We start from the raw sequence: 17830 nt of genomic DNA, 5'->3' as shown, positions 1-17830 counted from the left end.
ACCCAGGTCAGCCTCCACTCCTCCTGTTGATACAGTCTACATTACTTACCCAGGTCAGCCTCCACCCCTCCTGTTGTCTACATTACTTACCCAGGTCAGCCTCCACCCCTCCTGTTGATACAGTCTACATTACTTACCCAGGTCAGCCTCCACCCCTCCTGTTGTCTACATTACTTACCCAGGTCAGCCTCCACTCCTCCTGTTGATACAGTCTACATTACTTACCCAGGTCAGCCTCCACCCCTCCTGTTGATACAGTCTACATTACTTACCCAGGTCAGCCTCCACCCCTCCTGTTGTCTACATTACTTACCCAGGTCAGCCTCCACCCCTCCTGTTGATACAGTCTACATTACTTACCCAGGTCAGCCTCCACCCCTCCTGTTGATACAGTCTACATTACTTACCCAGGTCAGCCTCCACCCCTCCTGTTGTCTACATTACTTACCCAGGTCAGCCTCCACCCCTCCTGTTGTCTACATTACTTACCCAGGTCAGCCTCCACCCCTCCTGTTGTCTACATTACTTACCTAGGTCAGCCTCCACTCCTCCTGTTGTCTACATTACTTACCCAGGTCAGCCTCCACCCCTCCTGTTGATACAGTCTACATTACTTACCCAGGTCAGCCTCCACCCCTCCTGTTGTCTACATTACTTACCCAGGTCAGCCTCCACCCCTCCTGTTGATACAGTCTACATTACTTACCCAGGTCAGCCTCCACCCCTCCTGTTGTCTACATTACTTACCCAGGTCAGCCTCCACCCCTCCTGTTGATACAGTCTACATTACTTACCCAGGTCAGCCTCCACCCCTCCTGTTGTCTACATTACTTACCCAGGTCAGCCTCCACCCCTCCTGTTGATACAGTCTACATTACTTACCCAGGTCAGCCTCCACCCCTCCTGTTGTCTACATTACTTACCCAGGTCAGCCTCCACCCCTCCTGTTGTCTACATTACTTACCCAGGTCAGCCTCCACCCCTCCTGTTGTCTACATTACTTACCTAGGTCAGCCTCCACCCCTCCTGTTGATGCAGTCTACATTACTTACCTAGGTCAGCCTCCACCCCTCCTGTTGTCTACATTACTTACCCAGGTCAGCCTCCACCCCTCCTGTTGTCTACATTACTTACCCAGGTCAGCCTCCACCCCTCCTGTTGTCTACATTACTTACCCAGGTCAGCCTCCACCCCTCCTGTTGTCTACATTACTTACCCAGGTCAGCCTCCACCCCTCCTGTTGATACAGTCTACATTACTTACCCAGGTCAGCCTCCACTCCTCCTGTTGTCTACATTACTTACCCAGGTCAGCCTCCACCCCTCCTGTTGTCTACATTACTTACCCAGGTCAGCCTCCACCCCTCCTGTTGTCTACATTACTTACCTAGGTCAGCCTCCACCCCTCCTGTTGTCTACATTACTTACCCAGGTCAGCCTCCACCCCTCCTGTTGATGCAGTCTACATTACTTACCCAGGTCAGCCTCCACTCCTCCTGTTGTCTACATTACTTACCTAGGTCAGCCTCCACCCCTCCTGTTGTCTACATTACTTACCCAGGTCAGCCTCCACCCCTCCTGTTGTCTACATTACTTACCTAGGTCAGCCTCCACCCCTCCTGTTGTCTACATTACTTACCCAGGTCAGCCTCCACTCCTCCTGTTGTCTACATTACTTACCTAGGTCAGCCTCCACCCCTCCTGTTGTCTACATTACTTACCTAGGTCAGCCTCCACCCCTCCTGTTGTCTACATTACTTACCTAGGTCAGCCTCCACCCCTCCTGTTGTCTACATTACTTACCTAGTTCAGCCTCCACCCCTCCTGTTGTCTACATTACTTACCCAGGTCAGCCTCCACCCCTCCTGTTGTCTACATTACTTACCTAGGTCAGCCTCCACCCCTCCTGTTGTCTACATTACTTACCCAGGTCAGCCTCCACCCCTCCTGTTGTCTACATTACTTACCCAGGTCAGCCTCCACTCCTCCTGTTGTCTACATTACTTACCCAGGTCAGCCTCCACCCCTCCTGTTGTCTACATTACTTACCCAGGTCAGCCTCCACCCCTCCTGTTGTCTACATTACTTACCTAGGTCAGCCTCCACCCCTCCTGTTGTCTACATTACTTACCTAGGTCAGCCTCCACCCCTCCTGTTGATACAGTCTACATTACTTACCTAGGTCAGCCTCCACCCCTCCTGTTGATACAGTCTACATTACTTACCTAGGTCAGCCTCCACCCCTCCTGTTGTCTACATTACTTACCCAGGTCAGCCTCCACCCCTCCTGTTGTCTACATTACTTACCCAGGTCAGCCTCCACCCCTCCTGTTGATACAGTCTACATTACTTACCCAGGTCAGCCTCCACCCCTCCTGTTGATGCAGTCTACATTACTTACCCAGGTCAGCCTCCACCCCTCCTGTTGTCTACATTACTTACCTAGGTCAGCCTCCACCCCTCCTGTTGTCTACATTACTTACCTAGGTCAGCCTCCACCCCTCCTGTTGTCTACATTACTTACCCAGGTCAGCCTCCACCCCTCCTGTTGTCTACATTACTTACCTAGGTCAGCCTCCACCCCTCCTGTTGTCTACATTACTTACCCAGGTCAGCCTCCCACCCCTCCTGTTGATGCAGTCTACATTACTTACCCAGGTCAGCCTCCACCCCTCCTGTTGTCTACATTACTTACCCAGGTCAGCCTCCACCCCTCCTGTTGTCTACATTACTTACCCAGGTCAGCCTCCACCCCTCCTGTTGTCTACATTACTTACCTAGGTCAGCCTCCACCCCTCCTGTTGATGCAGTCTACATTACTTACCCAGGTCAGCCTCCACCCCTCCTGTTGTCTACATTACTTACCTAGGTCAGCCTCCACCCCTCCTGTTGTCTACATTACTTACCTAGGTCAGCCTCCACCCCTCCTGTTGATACAGTCTACATTACTTACCTAGGTCAGCCTCCACCCCTCCTGTTGTCTACATTACTTACCTAGGTCAGCCTCCACCCCTCCTGTTGATGCAGTCTACATTACTTACCCAGGTCAGCCTCCACCCCTCCTGTTGTCTACATTACTTACCTAGGTCAGCCTCCACCCCTCCTGTTGTCTACATTACTTACCTAGGTCAGCCTCCACCCCTCCTGTTGATACAGTCTACATTACTTACCTAGGTCAGCCTCCACCCCTCCTGTTGTCTACATTACTTACCCAGGTCAGCCTCCACCCCTCCTGTTGATACAGTCTACATTACTTACCCAGGTCAGCCTCCACCCCTCCTGTTGTCTACATTACTTACCCAGGTCAGCCTCCACCCCTCCTGTTGTCTACATTACTTACCCAGGTCAGCCTCCACCCCTCCTGTTGTCTACATTACTTACCCAGGTCAGCCTCCACCCCTCCTGTTGATACAGTCTACATTACTTACCTAGGTCAGCCTCCACCCCTCCTGTTGTCTACATTACTTACCCAGGTCAGCCTCCACCCCTCCTGTTGATACAGTCTACATTACTTACCTAGGTCAGCCTCCACCCCTCCTGTTGTCTACATTACTTACCCAGGTCAGCCTCCACCCCTCCTGTTGATACAGTCTACATTACTTACCCAGGTCAGCCTCCACCCCTCCTGTTGTCTACATTACTTACCCAGGTCAGCCTCCACCCCTCCTGTTGTCTACATTACTTACCTAGGTCAGCCTCTGCCCCTCCTGTTGCAGCAGACCCGTCTCTACTCTCCACTTCATCCTGTGACACGTGTGATGTTGAATGTTGTGACACCTGCTGCTGTGTCTGATCTTCTGATACCAAGGGCTCTTGTCTACCTGTCACTTCCCCAGGTTTCAATGTCTCCTCAGAACTGGAGGATTTCTGCTCAATTGAAGGAATATCAGACTTCAAACCTTTCGGTTTAACGTCCTTTGATTTTAAATCTTTTAAATCCTTCTTTTTCTTATCTTCATCTTTTGGATTTCCTCTCTCCTTTGAATCTGTCCCCACACTTAGTACAGATGTCCCTGCAATGGGAGACACATTCCCTCCCTGCCTGATACCAGTATCAGTCTCACTACTTCCCTCCCTGACGTTTGCCTCACAATCACTTCCTCCCTCTGCAACACCCCCACAAGCTTGACCATGACTAGTTTCTGTGTAATTTTGACCTACACTAGTTGTACAGGACAGGCCACTAGATCCTCTGGAGACAGGATAGTCCTCTGTTTCCATCAGGTGTTCCTGTTCACTCTCCTGTTCTGACCTACCCTCACCCTCACTGGTACTATTTAAGTCCTCACTAACACATACAGGGCTATCTATCACCAAACTACTGGCCGAGTCATTGGGGCCCATGGGACTGGCTGATTCATTGGGGCCCTTGGGATTGGCTGAGTCACTAGGGCCCTGGGGACTGGATAAGTCACTGGCACCCCTGGGACTGGCCAAATCACTTTGTCTTTGGGGAATGTCAGAATCACTAAAACTTTGAGGTTTATTGGAATTACTCTGGACTTCTGAACTGACTGAATCACTTTGAACTGAAGAACCAGAAATATTAGGATCCGGAGAAGACATTTCACTACCACACAACGGACTGGCACGATTGTTCTGACTTTGGGCTGAATCACTCTGTTCCTGGAAATTTTCTAAGTCTCTGGTATTGTTCATCTGTGATAAGAGACCTGGATGAGGACTATCGTCTCTTTCAAACTGACTAGTGTCCCTAACCAGGGGAGCAAGGGAAGCATTTTCAGCACTTCTCTGTAACAGACCTGCCTCCAAGTTTTCAAACTTTGCAAATCCTAATCTGATGGTACTACTCGTGGTTCCCTCGGAGGAATAATGCAAGCTGATGACTGGCTCCATTTGTCCTGGGGACAGTGGTGCTTCTTCGTTACCATGGTCACCAACAACCACGGCAGGCTGTTGACCTGATGTTGACCCTGGACTCACTGAGGTAGACTGACCTGCTTCCTCAGGGAGTCCCTGCCTGGATGTACTAGGCCCTTCTACAACACCAGATATTGCACTTGTTGAACTTTGACCTTTCTGGTCACTATTAACGTCCAGTTGGCCAGAACTATTGTCTTTCACTGATTTATCAGCACATTGAGTTGTTCCAGGTAATGATTCTGTAGGCCGAGACGGTCCATCACGATTTGCCTCCCGAGACATTCCCTCGGTGATGCTAGGTCTTCCATGAGGATTCACATCTTCCATATCTCCAGAAGTTTCTGAAAAAAATGACAATGAATTAAAACCTGGGCATAGAGAACAATTGAATCAGAGATGCAGGAAAATCTCTGGAGTGAGAGTAAAGATACATGTGTATCAAATATACATCTTCATTTACACACCTGATACAACAGTCCTTCCTGTTCCTTCCGTGGAGGATGTGGGGTCTCCACCACCCTGGGGTACATATGTCACCTCCACAGGGCCCTCCTGTGTGGTCTGGTTGGATTCCTCATCATTCGCAGCTGATCCTTCAGCTCTAGCTTCTGAACCTTGACCTTGACCTTCACCTTGACCTTCAGAATTTTCACCCTGACCTTCAGTCCTTCTCAAGTTTCCATCCAACCAGCGGGTCAGCATGTCTGACATCCGCTGCATGATGGAGGTGTGTGGACTTCTTCTCTGCTCTGCTGTCAGACATACAAAACATGATAATCAGCACCAACAACAGCACAATTATCTAAAACTTTAACATTGAAATGCTGTTACATTTAATTGTCTAAAACTTTAACATTAAAATGCTGTTACATTCAATTATCTAAAACTTTAACATTATTATGCAGTAACAATTATCTAAAACTTTAATATTATATTTATGCTGTAACACTTAATTACCAGTATCTAAATCTTTAACAATATTATGCTGTTACAATTATATAAAACTTTAATATTATACTGCTGTAACAATGATTAAAACTTAACATTTTTAGTATACTTTTACATTTAATTATCTGTTCTGGATCTGCCCTAAACTTGATACAATCACATAGTTTAGTCACATAAATAAGTTTAGTATTTAAACCATAAACTTAAATCACTTGTCAAAGTTCTGACTAAACACAATGCCACTGTTTACACACTTGATCAGCAATGAAGTCATTTTACTTCAGGATAACGGAGTTTTTCAAATTATCTGAGTTCGAACTATCAGAGGTTTTATTTGAGTTATATTGTATATCAATATGACACACCTGTCCCCTGGGCTTGTCTTTCACTCTCTGGGCGGGCATTAGGGCCTGTATCTGACCAATCACCACGCAGTCGTAGACGTTTTATAGGTGGGTGTCCAGCAGCAGACTCTTCCAAGGCTTCTGTTGTTGATGAGGTGGTGGCTATGTCTCCAGCTATAACTCCCCCTAACGTTCCAGACACATCTCCAGGCAGGGCACCACCCATACCTCTACCAGTATCTACACCTCTAGCTCCTCTGTTTAACCCCGCCCCACTCGCCTCCTCTCCTTCTACACCGGCCTCTCCTTCTACACTGGCCTCTCCTTCTATACCAGCTCCTCCTTCTACACTGGCCTCTCCTTCTTCAACGGCCTCTCCGGCCACACAGACCTCTCCAGCCACACAGACCTCTCCAGCCACACAGACCTCTCTAGCCACACTGGCCTCTCCAGCCACACCGGCTTCTCCAGCCACACCGGCCTCTCCCGCCACACCAGCCTCTCCGGCCACACCAGCCTCCCCGGCCACACCAGGTTCCGTCCCTACCACTGGCTGACTGTCTCCTGTTGTTTCTATTTGTTCTGCTGTTGTATCTTGCTGTACAACTACTGTGTCTCTCCCTGTAATTTCCTTTCTCTCTTCTCCTGTCTTACATTTTTCACCTTTATCCTCTGAATCCTTCCTTCCTTTTTCTTTCACCCCGTCCTTTGTCATACCTTTTCCCTTTCCTATTCCTTTTCCTCCTCCTTCTACCTTCCTGCCATCCTCTGCCCTGGGCTTCACTCCTTTTGCACCATCCTTGTCATTGCTACTCATCCCTTCCTTTGTTTCTCGATCCTCCCCAACTTTTTTACCTGTATCTCTCTGTTTCTTGCCCCCATCCCTCTTTCCTGTATCTTCCTTGTTGGAACTCCCACATTTTTTATCTGTTTCTGCCTGGTTGGTGCTGCCACTAGCAAATGTATGGGAGCATGATTGTTTGGAGCTGGACACCTCAGATTTTACTGGCAAACAACTGTCATCCGTCTGCAAAATATCAGAGATCAAATAAAAATCTTTCTTGTTAACAATACCATCATGTAAAGGTGTCAGGCTACAAAAAATAAAGAGCTTAAATCTATCAGAATGGTAGGTACTTTCTTGTATCTAAAGTTAAAGGTTATAATATAAACAAACCTACCACATTCTGGTGTCTAGGGTTAGAGAGTATAAACAAACCTGCCACATTCCAGCTTCTAGGGTTAGAGAGTATAAACAAACCTACCACATTCTGGTGTCTAGGGTTAGAGAGTATAAACAATCCTGCCACATTCTAGTGTCTAGGGTTAGAGAGTACAAACAAACCTACCACATTCTTGTGTCTAGGGTTAGAGAGTATTGACAAACCTACCACATTCTGGTGTCTAGGGTTAGAGAGTATAAACAAACCTACCACATTCTGGTGTCTAGGATTAGATGATTTGGACTCCAATGGAAAGCTTTTCCCCAAATGCTTGTACTTGTTTTCCTGAAAATGACAAATACATTAGAGTACACCTCCATACAGCTACAATAATTCTATTTAATAATGACAAGTGTATAACCTCTATCACTTTGAATTGACAACAGCAATCTATACTTTGAATGAGCTTACCTTATGACCAAACAGGTAAATATATTCAGATGAATAGCTAACGAGTACATCTTCACCGTCTGGGCTGTAGTTAAGAGAGGTGATTCTATAAGAACGGCCAGAAAGTGTAGGAGCCGTGAAACGACACATCATTCCTGTAATGCTACGTCCAGCATAGTTACCTAGCAACAGACAACAATATTCCTGTGATACTACATCTAACATAGTTACCTAACAACCGAAGGTATTTTCCTGTAATGATGCGTCTAACATAGTTACCTAGCAACAGAAAACAATATTCCTGTAATGATACATTAAGCATAGCTACCTAGCAACAGACAACAAAATTCCTGTGATATTACATCCAGCATAGTTACTTGGCAACAGACAACAATATTTCTGTAGACTGTAATGCTACATTTAGAATACTTGCCTCGCGACAGAAAGTTCATTCCATAATGATATGTCCAGCATAGTTACATGAAGCTAGCAACAGATAACACTGGTATACACCAGAAATATGTGAAAATATTCTGTGTTAACTCCTTACCTGTAGCTCGTGTTCCTAGCATGCGTCTATCAAAGATGCGAACAGAGCTATCAGAGCATGCGATGGCCAGGTGATACGGTATGAAAGGATTCACCGCAAGGGAGGTTACTGCTCTGTGACAGTTAATCAGCACATCCTTAAAAATACAAAATCAACATACATGTAACTGTTATATCTTACAAAGGGCAGGAGATATTTCATTTCTCAGCTGTTAGCTATACGTAAATCAGCTGTGAAGCATTCTGAGAGTTTGATCAGAAATAATGATGAAAACCAAATGAAACTAATTTAGTGCATTTTCTCTGGTGCATCACTGTTTTGAAGAAAGCCAGACAGACATCTGTTAACCTTATTGTACTAGTATTGGGAAGTGACTTCATTCTGACTGTAGAATTTTAAATGTTCAACATGTCAAAGGTTACAAGTAAAGTTTGATTTATGGATATAGAGACCAACGACCTGCTTCCATCATATACAACGTAACAATAACCAGTCATGAGACACAGATCCAAGACTCAACAACAATGTACAGAAAGTTGACAACAAGATAATTTGTAGAGTAACAGGTTAATGGAATTCACCCACCTCTTTACAGTCCTCCTTAGTACAGCTGGACTTTGCACGGAGATCAAACCAGCGAACCGTGCCATCCTCCCCACACGACAGGAACAGTGATGCCTCATTGGGTACTACCAACACCTGTTAAGCATGTAACATAATGTACAGACAACTGATGTCAGTTGTGTATATAAAGGGAAGTAATTCCCTGTTAATAGTGTTGGTATTAATGAAACAATCTTCAAAACTAATCTCACATCCACAACAAAATTACAGTATCTACATCAGTAAATATACCATTATGTAAAACTTCATTCTTTTTTACAGATACCAATAACAAAGTGTTTTATCAATAATTCATTATTTCCACCTTATAAAACCAGGCTTAAAACAGGTAAGAAAGATTTTTACACTAAATGGATAAACAATGAATATCTACTTTACCTCGTATGTAGTTCCAAAATGGCAATCAAATAGATTACTGGTGTAGGTATCAGCTCGCTCGACCTCAGTGTGGTAAATCTTCCCATCACCAGAACAACTCACGATCTGTACAGAGAGGATAGCTTGGTTATGTGTGTACAATGTTACATCTAGACCGACATTTCTAGGATAAATTATACATGTATCAGTACCATCAATATAAACATAATTACATAAGTACATATCAATAAATTTTATATAATAGTAGACAATAATTATTTTTGATAATGTTTCCAATAGCTGTTCAAAGATGGCCTAATTTACACCATCATTTCTGCTGTCAATATCAGTCACTAGTATATAGCCCTCTGATCAATGTAGTGGTCATTGTAACCATGCAGTGGTCACTGATAATGTAGTGGTCACTCTGACGGTGTAGTGGTCACTGTAACAATGTAGTGGTCACTAATAATGTAGTGGTCATTGTAGCAATGTAATGGTCACTCTAACAATGTAGTGGTCACTCTGACAATGAAATGGTCACTCTAACAAAACACACCTGTTTGTCCCCAGAAGCCGGCAGGTATTTAGCACTGAATATGTTTGCCCGATGACCAGAGCGGATGGACAGTACTTTCTGTAATCAAGAAAACAACAAAGCACTTAGGTAGAACACCACAGTAAGACAGCCTGGCCATGGGCAATTTTTTTGTTAAGCAAATAACTCCTGTATTATGATATGCATAAAAAATGAAAAAATAAATGTACACTATAATTGGTATATTCAGTATGAAGTAGTACATACAGGCTTCACATTTATTAAAACAAAAATCAATAAATTGGTTCCGGATTTTAAATATCCGGATTTTCCGAACGTGTGTTTACACAGGAAATTTAGTTTTGCCTACAGCGCAAAATGGAAGCCCACAGAAAAGGTAAGATAGCGGAAAAACTTAATTTACAACATATGTCCGAACAAGATTAATTCTGTCTTTGGGATAGAGATGTTTAATTTTAAATAGGTTTCAGAAAAAAAATTGTGTAGAGAATTGTGCAATTTTGGGTCAAATATCATAATATTTCGCAATTTTTGAGAATTTTTTAAGCTGTTACCATGGTATTCACAGCTCTAAAAATCACAGAAAATATCAGTTAACTTATCCTTCAGAGCTCTATTAAAATTGCAAATGTTGTACAGATTTCAAATATATATACTTTATTAGAGGTTATATGTAAGGTTAACTGGCAATGTTTACATATCTAAAACATGTGCCATATTTTTCAGAATTTGGCATTTTTACTGTACACTGCTACCTTATCACCTGATACAGATCAACAGAAGCAGACACTGATGAAAAATGAGAATTGTTTTAAAGTCAGAATATATTCCAACTGGATTGCTTGAGAAATTGATTCATTTATGTATAGAAATATATTTACATATGCAGTGGTATGTTATACAGTTTTTGGTATACCTGTTTTCTATGATATAACAGTGTATTTATATAACATTGACAGTGGTATGTTATTCAGTTTTTTTTGTATATTTTTATCTTTTAAGTGATATTACAGTAATAATAATATCTTACAATTTGAATTGAATGTCAGATTTAGATTTGCTTCTGACTATATATATATCTATCATACCAGAATAACACATGTATGATATTGTATGTTAACATTTTAAGAGTCATCAGATAGAGGGTGTTGTACCTTGTTGTTGAATGGGTCTGTGATAACAAGATGCTGGTCGTCAGATCCAGACAAAATAGTATGGCCAGTGTTGTTCCAGCATATTGTGTTCACCTGAAAAATAAACAAAATAAAATAACCAGAAGACAAGCAACTCCATGTTTCCCCAGCCCACCTACAGCTGGTAATGTTTCAGTCTGCTAGGCATCGGGGCTCAGCTTCCATGATGTAGCAGTAAATGTCTAAGCTACACTATATTTGTGAAGTATTTTTATTGGTATCATATCCGGTATTATAAAGTTGTAATTTTGTCACCAATAAATCACTGTCTCCATATTTTGATAAATAAATGTTGAGAAGACTATTGGTCAGACTAGTGAAGAAGAACTTACACATCCAGTGTGTGCCTCAAGCTTCCGCTCCAACTTCAGACGCTGGACAAACTCTTTATTTCCTGTAAAATTAACAATGTTATCAAAACAGCCATATCACTTTTCTCACACTGACAATGACGGAAAATCTTTAAAATGTTCAAGCTATGCTATCAGTCATCACAAGCCAGATGCTCTACCAATTGAGCGACCTGGTCGCCGATGATCGACACGGTCCAGTTCCGCTACACTCTTCCCTACCTTTTTTAAATCTTCAACCCAAAGATTTCACAACTCACAACCCAGGTTCGGGTATCCCCTTGTCAAGTATTTACCCCACTTGAAACAAGGTTTGGTCACAGGCACCAAATGTAGTAGGAGTGGAAAAATGCACGGCCAGACCAGGGTTCGAACCCGGGACCTCCGAACACTAGCCGGATGCTCTACCAATTGAGCTACCTGGTCGCCGATGATCGACCTGGTCCAGTTCCGCTACAATTGCTTTTCTTTTTATTTGATATATCAAATATTTGAAAATATATTATTTAATAGGATTTAATAGGATAATTAATGGATGCAGGCATTGGTATACCTCTATGTCCATATCTTGAATGTTATAATAATACAAAGTTAAGCATTAGTTAGTACATTATAAATCATCATTTTTGTCCTAGTCTGTATTCTGTATCAGTCTTGGGGGGGGGGGGGGGGGGGGGGGTGGGGGTTATAGTATTTTTTTTCCCTATTGTCATTTAAGTCTCTGTCTCTGAAGTTGTCGTTGTCTATGCCAGCTGTGTTAGGTTAGTCTAGTTACCAGTCTGGTGCTTGTATAGCCGTAAAAAAAAATGTTTACTGTTTACTGCAGTATATCTATACTATATACTGGCCTACTGTACTTTTATGTTATTTTAGTGTCTGATGTCAGGGCCTAAAACTGATCACTATGCATAACAAAATACAAAAACCAGTAATTAAATACAAACATGCCATCTGAGATACTCTATATCCTTCAAAAGTTTTACGCAACAAAACAGTGGTTGTCGACGAATTTTTCGTGGAGGAGCTTAACAATATAATCGCAACAGTGTCATCTAACCCAGCATATAGTCATTTGTTACTAATAGGAGATATTAACATGCCAAAAATTAACTGGAATACTTGGTCATCCAACAATGATAGGGAAGGAGAAAACTTTATTGAATGCCTAAGAGACAACTACTTGTACCAACATGTAAGAGAACACACCAGGGACAGAAAAGGAAACGAACCCAGCATCCTGGATCTTATTATAACAAATGAGGATGAAATGATAAAAGATATCTCTTATGAAAGTCCTATTGGAAGTAGCGATCATCTGGTACTTATATTCGATTTTTTCTGCAAAACACTACAATCAGTAAATGAAACACCACGCTTGAAGTACAGTAAGGGGGATTACAATGGTATGAGAGGAGAAATGCCAGATGACTGGACAGGAATCATGCATGGAAATATAGCAGAATTGTACAGTAAATTTACCGATTTTATAACAAAACTTTCAAATCAATATATCCCAAAACACAAATTTAACAGCCACCAGGGAAACAAAAAGGATCACATGCCACTAAAAGAGTCTATTCTGAAAAAGATTAACAAAAAACACAGAGCATGGCAGCGCTACATGGAAACCAAATCTGAAGAAAAATATAAGGAATATGCGAAAATCAGAAACCAGCTGAAATGGGAAGTCAGAAAATCCAAAAGAGAACTTGAGAAAAAAATTGCCGAGGATATTAAGGAACAACCTAAGAAATTTTGGAAATATGTCAACTCCAAAAGAAAGGTCAAAACTGGAATTTCGGACCTTAAGGGTCTGAACGGAGATGATACAAAAATTGCAGTGAGAGATAAGGACAAAGCCGAAGTTCTCGCCAAGTTCTTCAGCAGTGTTTTTACCCAAGAACCCCTAGGAGACCTACCAGAATTCAACAAAAGCAACATAGTTCACCCGTTTGAGGATATCATATGCACTCAGCAAAAGGTTGAAAAACTGCTGTCGGATCTAAATGAAAATAAATCTCAAGGACCAGACATGATGCACCCTAAAATACTGAAAGAACTACGAAAACATATCAGTAAACCTCTGTCAGAAATATTTAACAAATCACTACAGGACGGTAAATTACCAAACATTACTGCTATTTTCAACAAGGGCCCAATGGGCCCAAATCGCTCACCTGCAATGCAGTGATCTTTTCATATATGGATCCTGCAGTTATTTGAAAGCATGCTACAGGACCAATATAATGTCTCTCTGCACTTTGGCTTTTCACTAAAAGTCATTTAAAGATTTAAGCATACTTGATCGACGTGACCTTGAATGTGAGTCAAGGTCATTCATTTGAACAAACTTGGTAGCCCCTTACCGCAGCATGCTACAGTCCCAATATCAACTCCCTGGGACTCTTGGTTATTGAGAAGAAGTCGTTTAAAGATTTTAGCCTTTTGACCCCTGTGACCTTGAATGAAAGTCAAGGTCATTCATTTGAACAAACTTGGTAGCCCTTCACCCCAGCATGCTACAGGTCAAATATTAGGTCTCTGGGACTGTTGGTTATCGAGAAGAAGTCGTTTAAAGATTTTAGCCTTTTTGGCCCGTGACCTTGAATGAAGGTCAAGGCCATTCATTTGAACAAAGTAGGTAGCCCTTCATCCCAGCATGCTACAGACCCAATATCAACTCCCTGGGACTGTTGGTTATTGAGAAGAAGTCGTTTGAAGATTTTAGCCTTTTTGACTCCTGTGACCTTGAATGAAGGTCAAGGTCATTCATTTGAACAAACTTGGTAGCCCTTCACTCCAGCATGCTACAGACCCAATATCAACTCCCTGGGACTCTTGGTTATTGAGAAGAAGTTGTTTAAAGATTTTAGCCTTTTTGACCCCTGTGACCTTGAATGAAGGTCAAGGTCATTCATTTGAACAAACTTGGTAGCCCTTTACCCCAGCATCCTACAGACCCAATATCAACTCCCTGAGACTCTTGGTTATTGAGAAGAAGTCATTTAAAGATTTTAGCCTTTTTGACTCCTGTGACCTTGAATGAAAGTCAAGGTCATTCATTTGAACAAACTTGGTAGCCCTTCACCCCAGCATGCTACAGGCCAAATATTAGGTCTCTGGGACTCTTGGTTATTGAGAAGAAGTCGTTTAAAGATTTTAGCCTTTTTGACTCCTGTGACCTTGAATGAAAGTCAAGGTCATTCATTTGAACAAACTTGGTAGCCCTTTACCCCAGCATGCTACAGGCCAAATATTAGGTCTCTGGGACTGTTGGTTATCGAGAAGAAGTCGTTTAAAGATTTTAGCCTTTTTGGCCCCTGTGACCTTGAATGAAGGTCAAGGCCATTCATTTGAACAAACTAGGTAGCCCTTCACCCCAGCATGCTACAGACCCAATATCAACTCCCTGGGACTCTTAGTTATTGAGAAGAAGTCGTTTAAAGATTTTAGCCTTTTTGATCCCTGTGACCTTGAATGAAAGTCAAGGTCATTAATTTGAACAAACTTGGTAGCCCTTCACCCCAGCATGCTACAGACCCAATACCAACTCCCTGGGACTCTTGGTTATTCAGAAGAAGTTGTTTAAAGATTTTAGCCTTTTTGACTCCTGTGACCTTGAATGAAGGTCAAGGTCATTCATTTGAACAAACTTGGTAGCCCTTCACCCCAGCATGCTACAGACCCAATATCAAGTCCCTGGGACTCTTGGTTATTGAGAAGAAGTCGTTTAAAGATTTTAGCCTTTTTGACTCCTGTGACCTTGAATGAAGGTCAAGGTCATTCATTTGAACAAACTTGGTAGCCCTTCACCCCAGCATGCTACAGACCCAATATCAAGTCCCTGGGTCTTTTGGCTATTTAGAAGAAGTCGTCTAATTTTTTTTTTAGCATATTTGACTCCTGTGACCTTGAATGAAAGTCAAGGTCATTCATTTGAACAAACTTGGTAGCCCTTTACCCCAGCATGCTACAGACCCAATATCAACTCCCTGGGACTCTTGGTTATTGAGAAGAAGTTGTTTAAAGATTTTAGCCTTTTTGACCCCTGTGACCTTGAATGAAGGTCAACGTTATTCATTTGAACAAACTTGGTAGCCCTTCACCCCAGCATGCTACAGGCCCAATATTAGGTCTCTAGGCCTTTTGGTTATTGAGAAGAAGTTGCTTGAATGGAAAGTTGACGCCGGACGGACGGCCGGACGACGGACGCCGCGCCACGGCATAAGCTCACTTGCCCTTCGGGCAGGTGAGCTAAAAATGGCTCAAAATCAGAGGCAGGGAACTACAGACCAGTCAGTTTAACCAGCATAGTAGGAAAAAACATTGGAAAAATTAGTAAGGGATAGCATAGTCAATCATATGAACATAAATAATCTACTCAGCAATAAACAATTTGGCTTTGTCTCCGGGAGATCTACACAACTTCAACTACTAATGGTTTTGGAAGAATGGACAGAAATAATTAATAATGGCGGTCAGCTGGATGTTGTATACATGGACTTCATGAAAGCCTTCGACAAAGTCCCACATCGTCGATTACTCGAGAAAATTAAAGGATACGGAATTAGTGATCAGGTCACTAACTGGATAAAAGACTTCCTCAGCAACAGATGTCAAAGAGTACTAGTAAATGGAGAGTCCTCAAAAACGTACCCCGTAGTAAGCGGTATACCCCAAGGAAGCGTGCTTGGACCAATCTTGTTTGTAATATATATTAATGATTTACCTGAAATTCCCAAATCAAATTCCCCACTTTTTGCGGATGATACAAAACTATACCGAGAAATCAGAAATAATAACGATAAAGACATTCTGCAAAATGATCTGAGCAAACTTGAACAATGGTCTGCAAAATGGCTACTAAAATTCCACCCAAACAAATGCAAAGTGCTCTCAATTAACTCCAAAGAGAAAAGATTATATCTTTCAATTGTTTTAGTTTAATTCTACTATTGTTCTGTCTGTATTGGGGAAGACTTATATAGGCCAAGCCTGCTGTCTAACCCATTTGTATAAATGTTATACAATAAAATATGTTGAAATGAAATGAAAGATTATATTACATGTCAGGAACAATGGGTGAAAAATTAGAACTAGAAAGTATAACATCTGAAAAGGACATTGGAGTGACAGTAGATGAAAATTTAAATTTTAGAACCCATATCCAGTTGGGAGTGAATAAAGCAAATAGTATTCTAGGACTAATTAGAAGAACATTCACATATTTAGACGAAAAGATGTTCAAACTATTATTTAAGGCACTAGTAAGACCCCATCTTGAATACGCCTCAAGCGTATGGAGTCCCTATAAGACGAGGGACATCGATTTGATAGAGAACGTCCAGAGGAGGGCCACAAAACTCATACCTGGTTTTAAAAACTTGTCGTACCCGGAACGCTTGCAGAGACTGAAACTGCCAACCTTAGAACACCGAAGGAATAGAGGTGACCTAATCAACGTCTTTAAAATCGTGAAGAATATTTATGACGAGCGAGTCACAACAAATATGTTCCAAATGGACACCACCAGCAGGACAAGGGGACACTCGCACAAAATATTCAAAAAACGATGTAACCTAGACATCAGAAAAAACTTTTTCAGCTTCAGGGTAGTAGATGTTTGGAACAATTTGCCACAACATGTTATAGATGCCGAGGAGGTTAAACAGTTTGAAATTGCACTGGACAATCACTGGGATAATACCAACAAATAACTTGTGTATATATATGAAAAAGGACAAATTAACTCATTGCACACCAGATGTATATCACATTGTAAACATTGTAATATCAATTGATATGGACATAGAGGCTTACAGCCTGCGTCCATTATTTATCGTATTAAATCGTATTAAATCGTTTTATATAGCTCAAACGCTACAGACAGCCGTCAATCTGACAAGAAACGCGTGCAGTTACATCTAATTTTGATTATTCTACCTAGTGCAATTTACCTTTTGCGGCATTATATAACTTGGATTTCTCTCCGAAGCCATAAGATCGAAGTTGCACAGGTTGAAACATTGTGTTTCTGTGCAGGGCAGCAAATTTGCCCTATCGAAACTGTCGGTTTGTTTACAATTTCTTGCTGTCAGCCATGTTTCTTCCGGGGAGATCACTGTGTCAAAACTTCCGGTGTTTTTTTATCAGTATATTTTAATAATGACAACAACGTAAATAAATAATATTATCATATAGTTGACGCATTTATAATTTAATTTGAGTAAACTCGAAATTGATAACATAACTATGAATTCATTTTTGATACCATTAAATGATTTTGTGATGTAAAAAATAAGCATATCGTCATAACATCAAATCGAATTATTGAATCAGAAAATTATGGCGCGGGAAGGATGTCATAATTAAATATTTTTGCCTAGGCAGAAATAGAATTTTGCCTAGG

The 17830-nt window shown here is 41.9% G+C and overlaps 1 protein-coding gene across 1 annotated transcript in view; it reads right to left on the bottom strand.

Annotated features, from left to right (window-relative positions):
• Positions 1-17530, bottom strand: part of LOC117328504 — a 40398-nt gene extending 22868 nt beyond the window's left edge. Inside the window, exons 1-12 of the mRNA XM_033886040.1 lie at positions 17379-17530; positions 11404-11465; positions 11033-11125; positions 9879-9956; positions 9341-9445; positions 8924-9037; positions 8339-8474; positions 7810-7970; positions 7609-7683; positions 6197-7202; positions 5348-5635; positions 3686-5224 (exon numbers count right to left, since the gene is read on the bottom strand). Coding sequence (XP_033741931.1) covers positions 3686-5224; positions 5348-5635; positions 6197-7202; positions 7609-7683; positions 7810-7970; positions 8339-8474; positions 8924-9037; positions 9341-9445; positions 9879-9956; positions 11033-11125; positions 11404-11465; positions 17379-17448 — 3727 coding nt within the window. The 5' untranslated portion in view covers positions 17449-17530. The remainder of the gene's footprint in view (positions 1-3685; positions 5225-5347; positions 5636-6196; positions 7203-7608; positions 7684-7809; positions 7971-8338; positions 8475-8923; positions 9038-9340; positions 9446-9878; positions 9957-11032; positions 11126-11403; positions 11466-17378) is intronic.
• Positions 17531-17830: the final 300 nt, after the last annotated feature.

The sequence above is a fragment of the Pecten maximus genome, chromosome 5 (genome assembly GCF_902652985.1).
Source record: "Pecten maximus chromosome 5, xPecMax1.1, whole genome shotgun sequence".
Classification (NCBI taxonomy): domain Eukaryota; kingdom Metazoa; phylum Mollusca; class Bivalvia; order Pectinida; family Pectinidae; genus Pecten; species Pecten maximus.
This window is presented reverse-complemented; position numbering and strand designations above follow the sequence as displayed.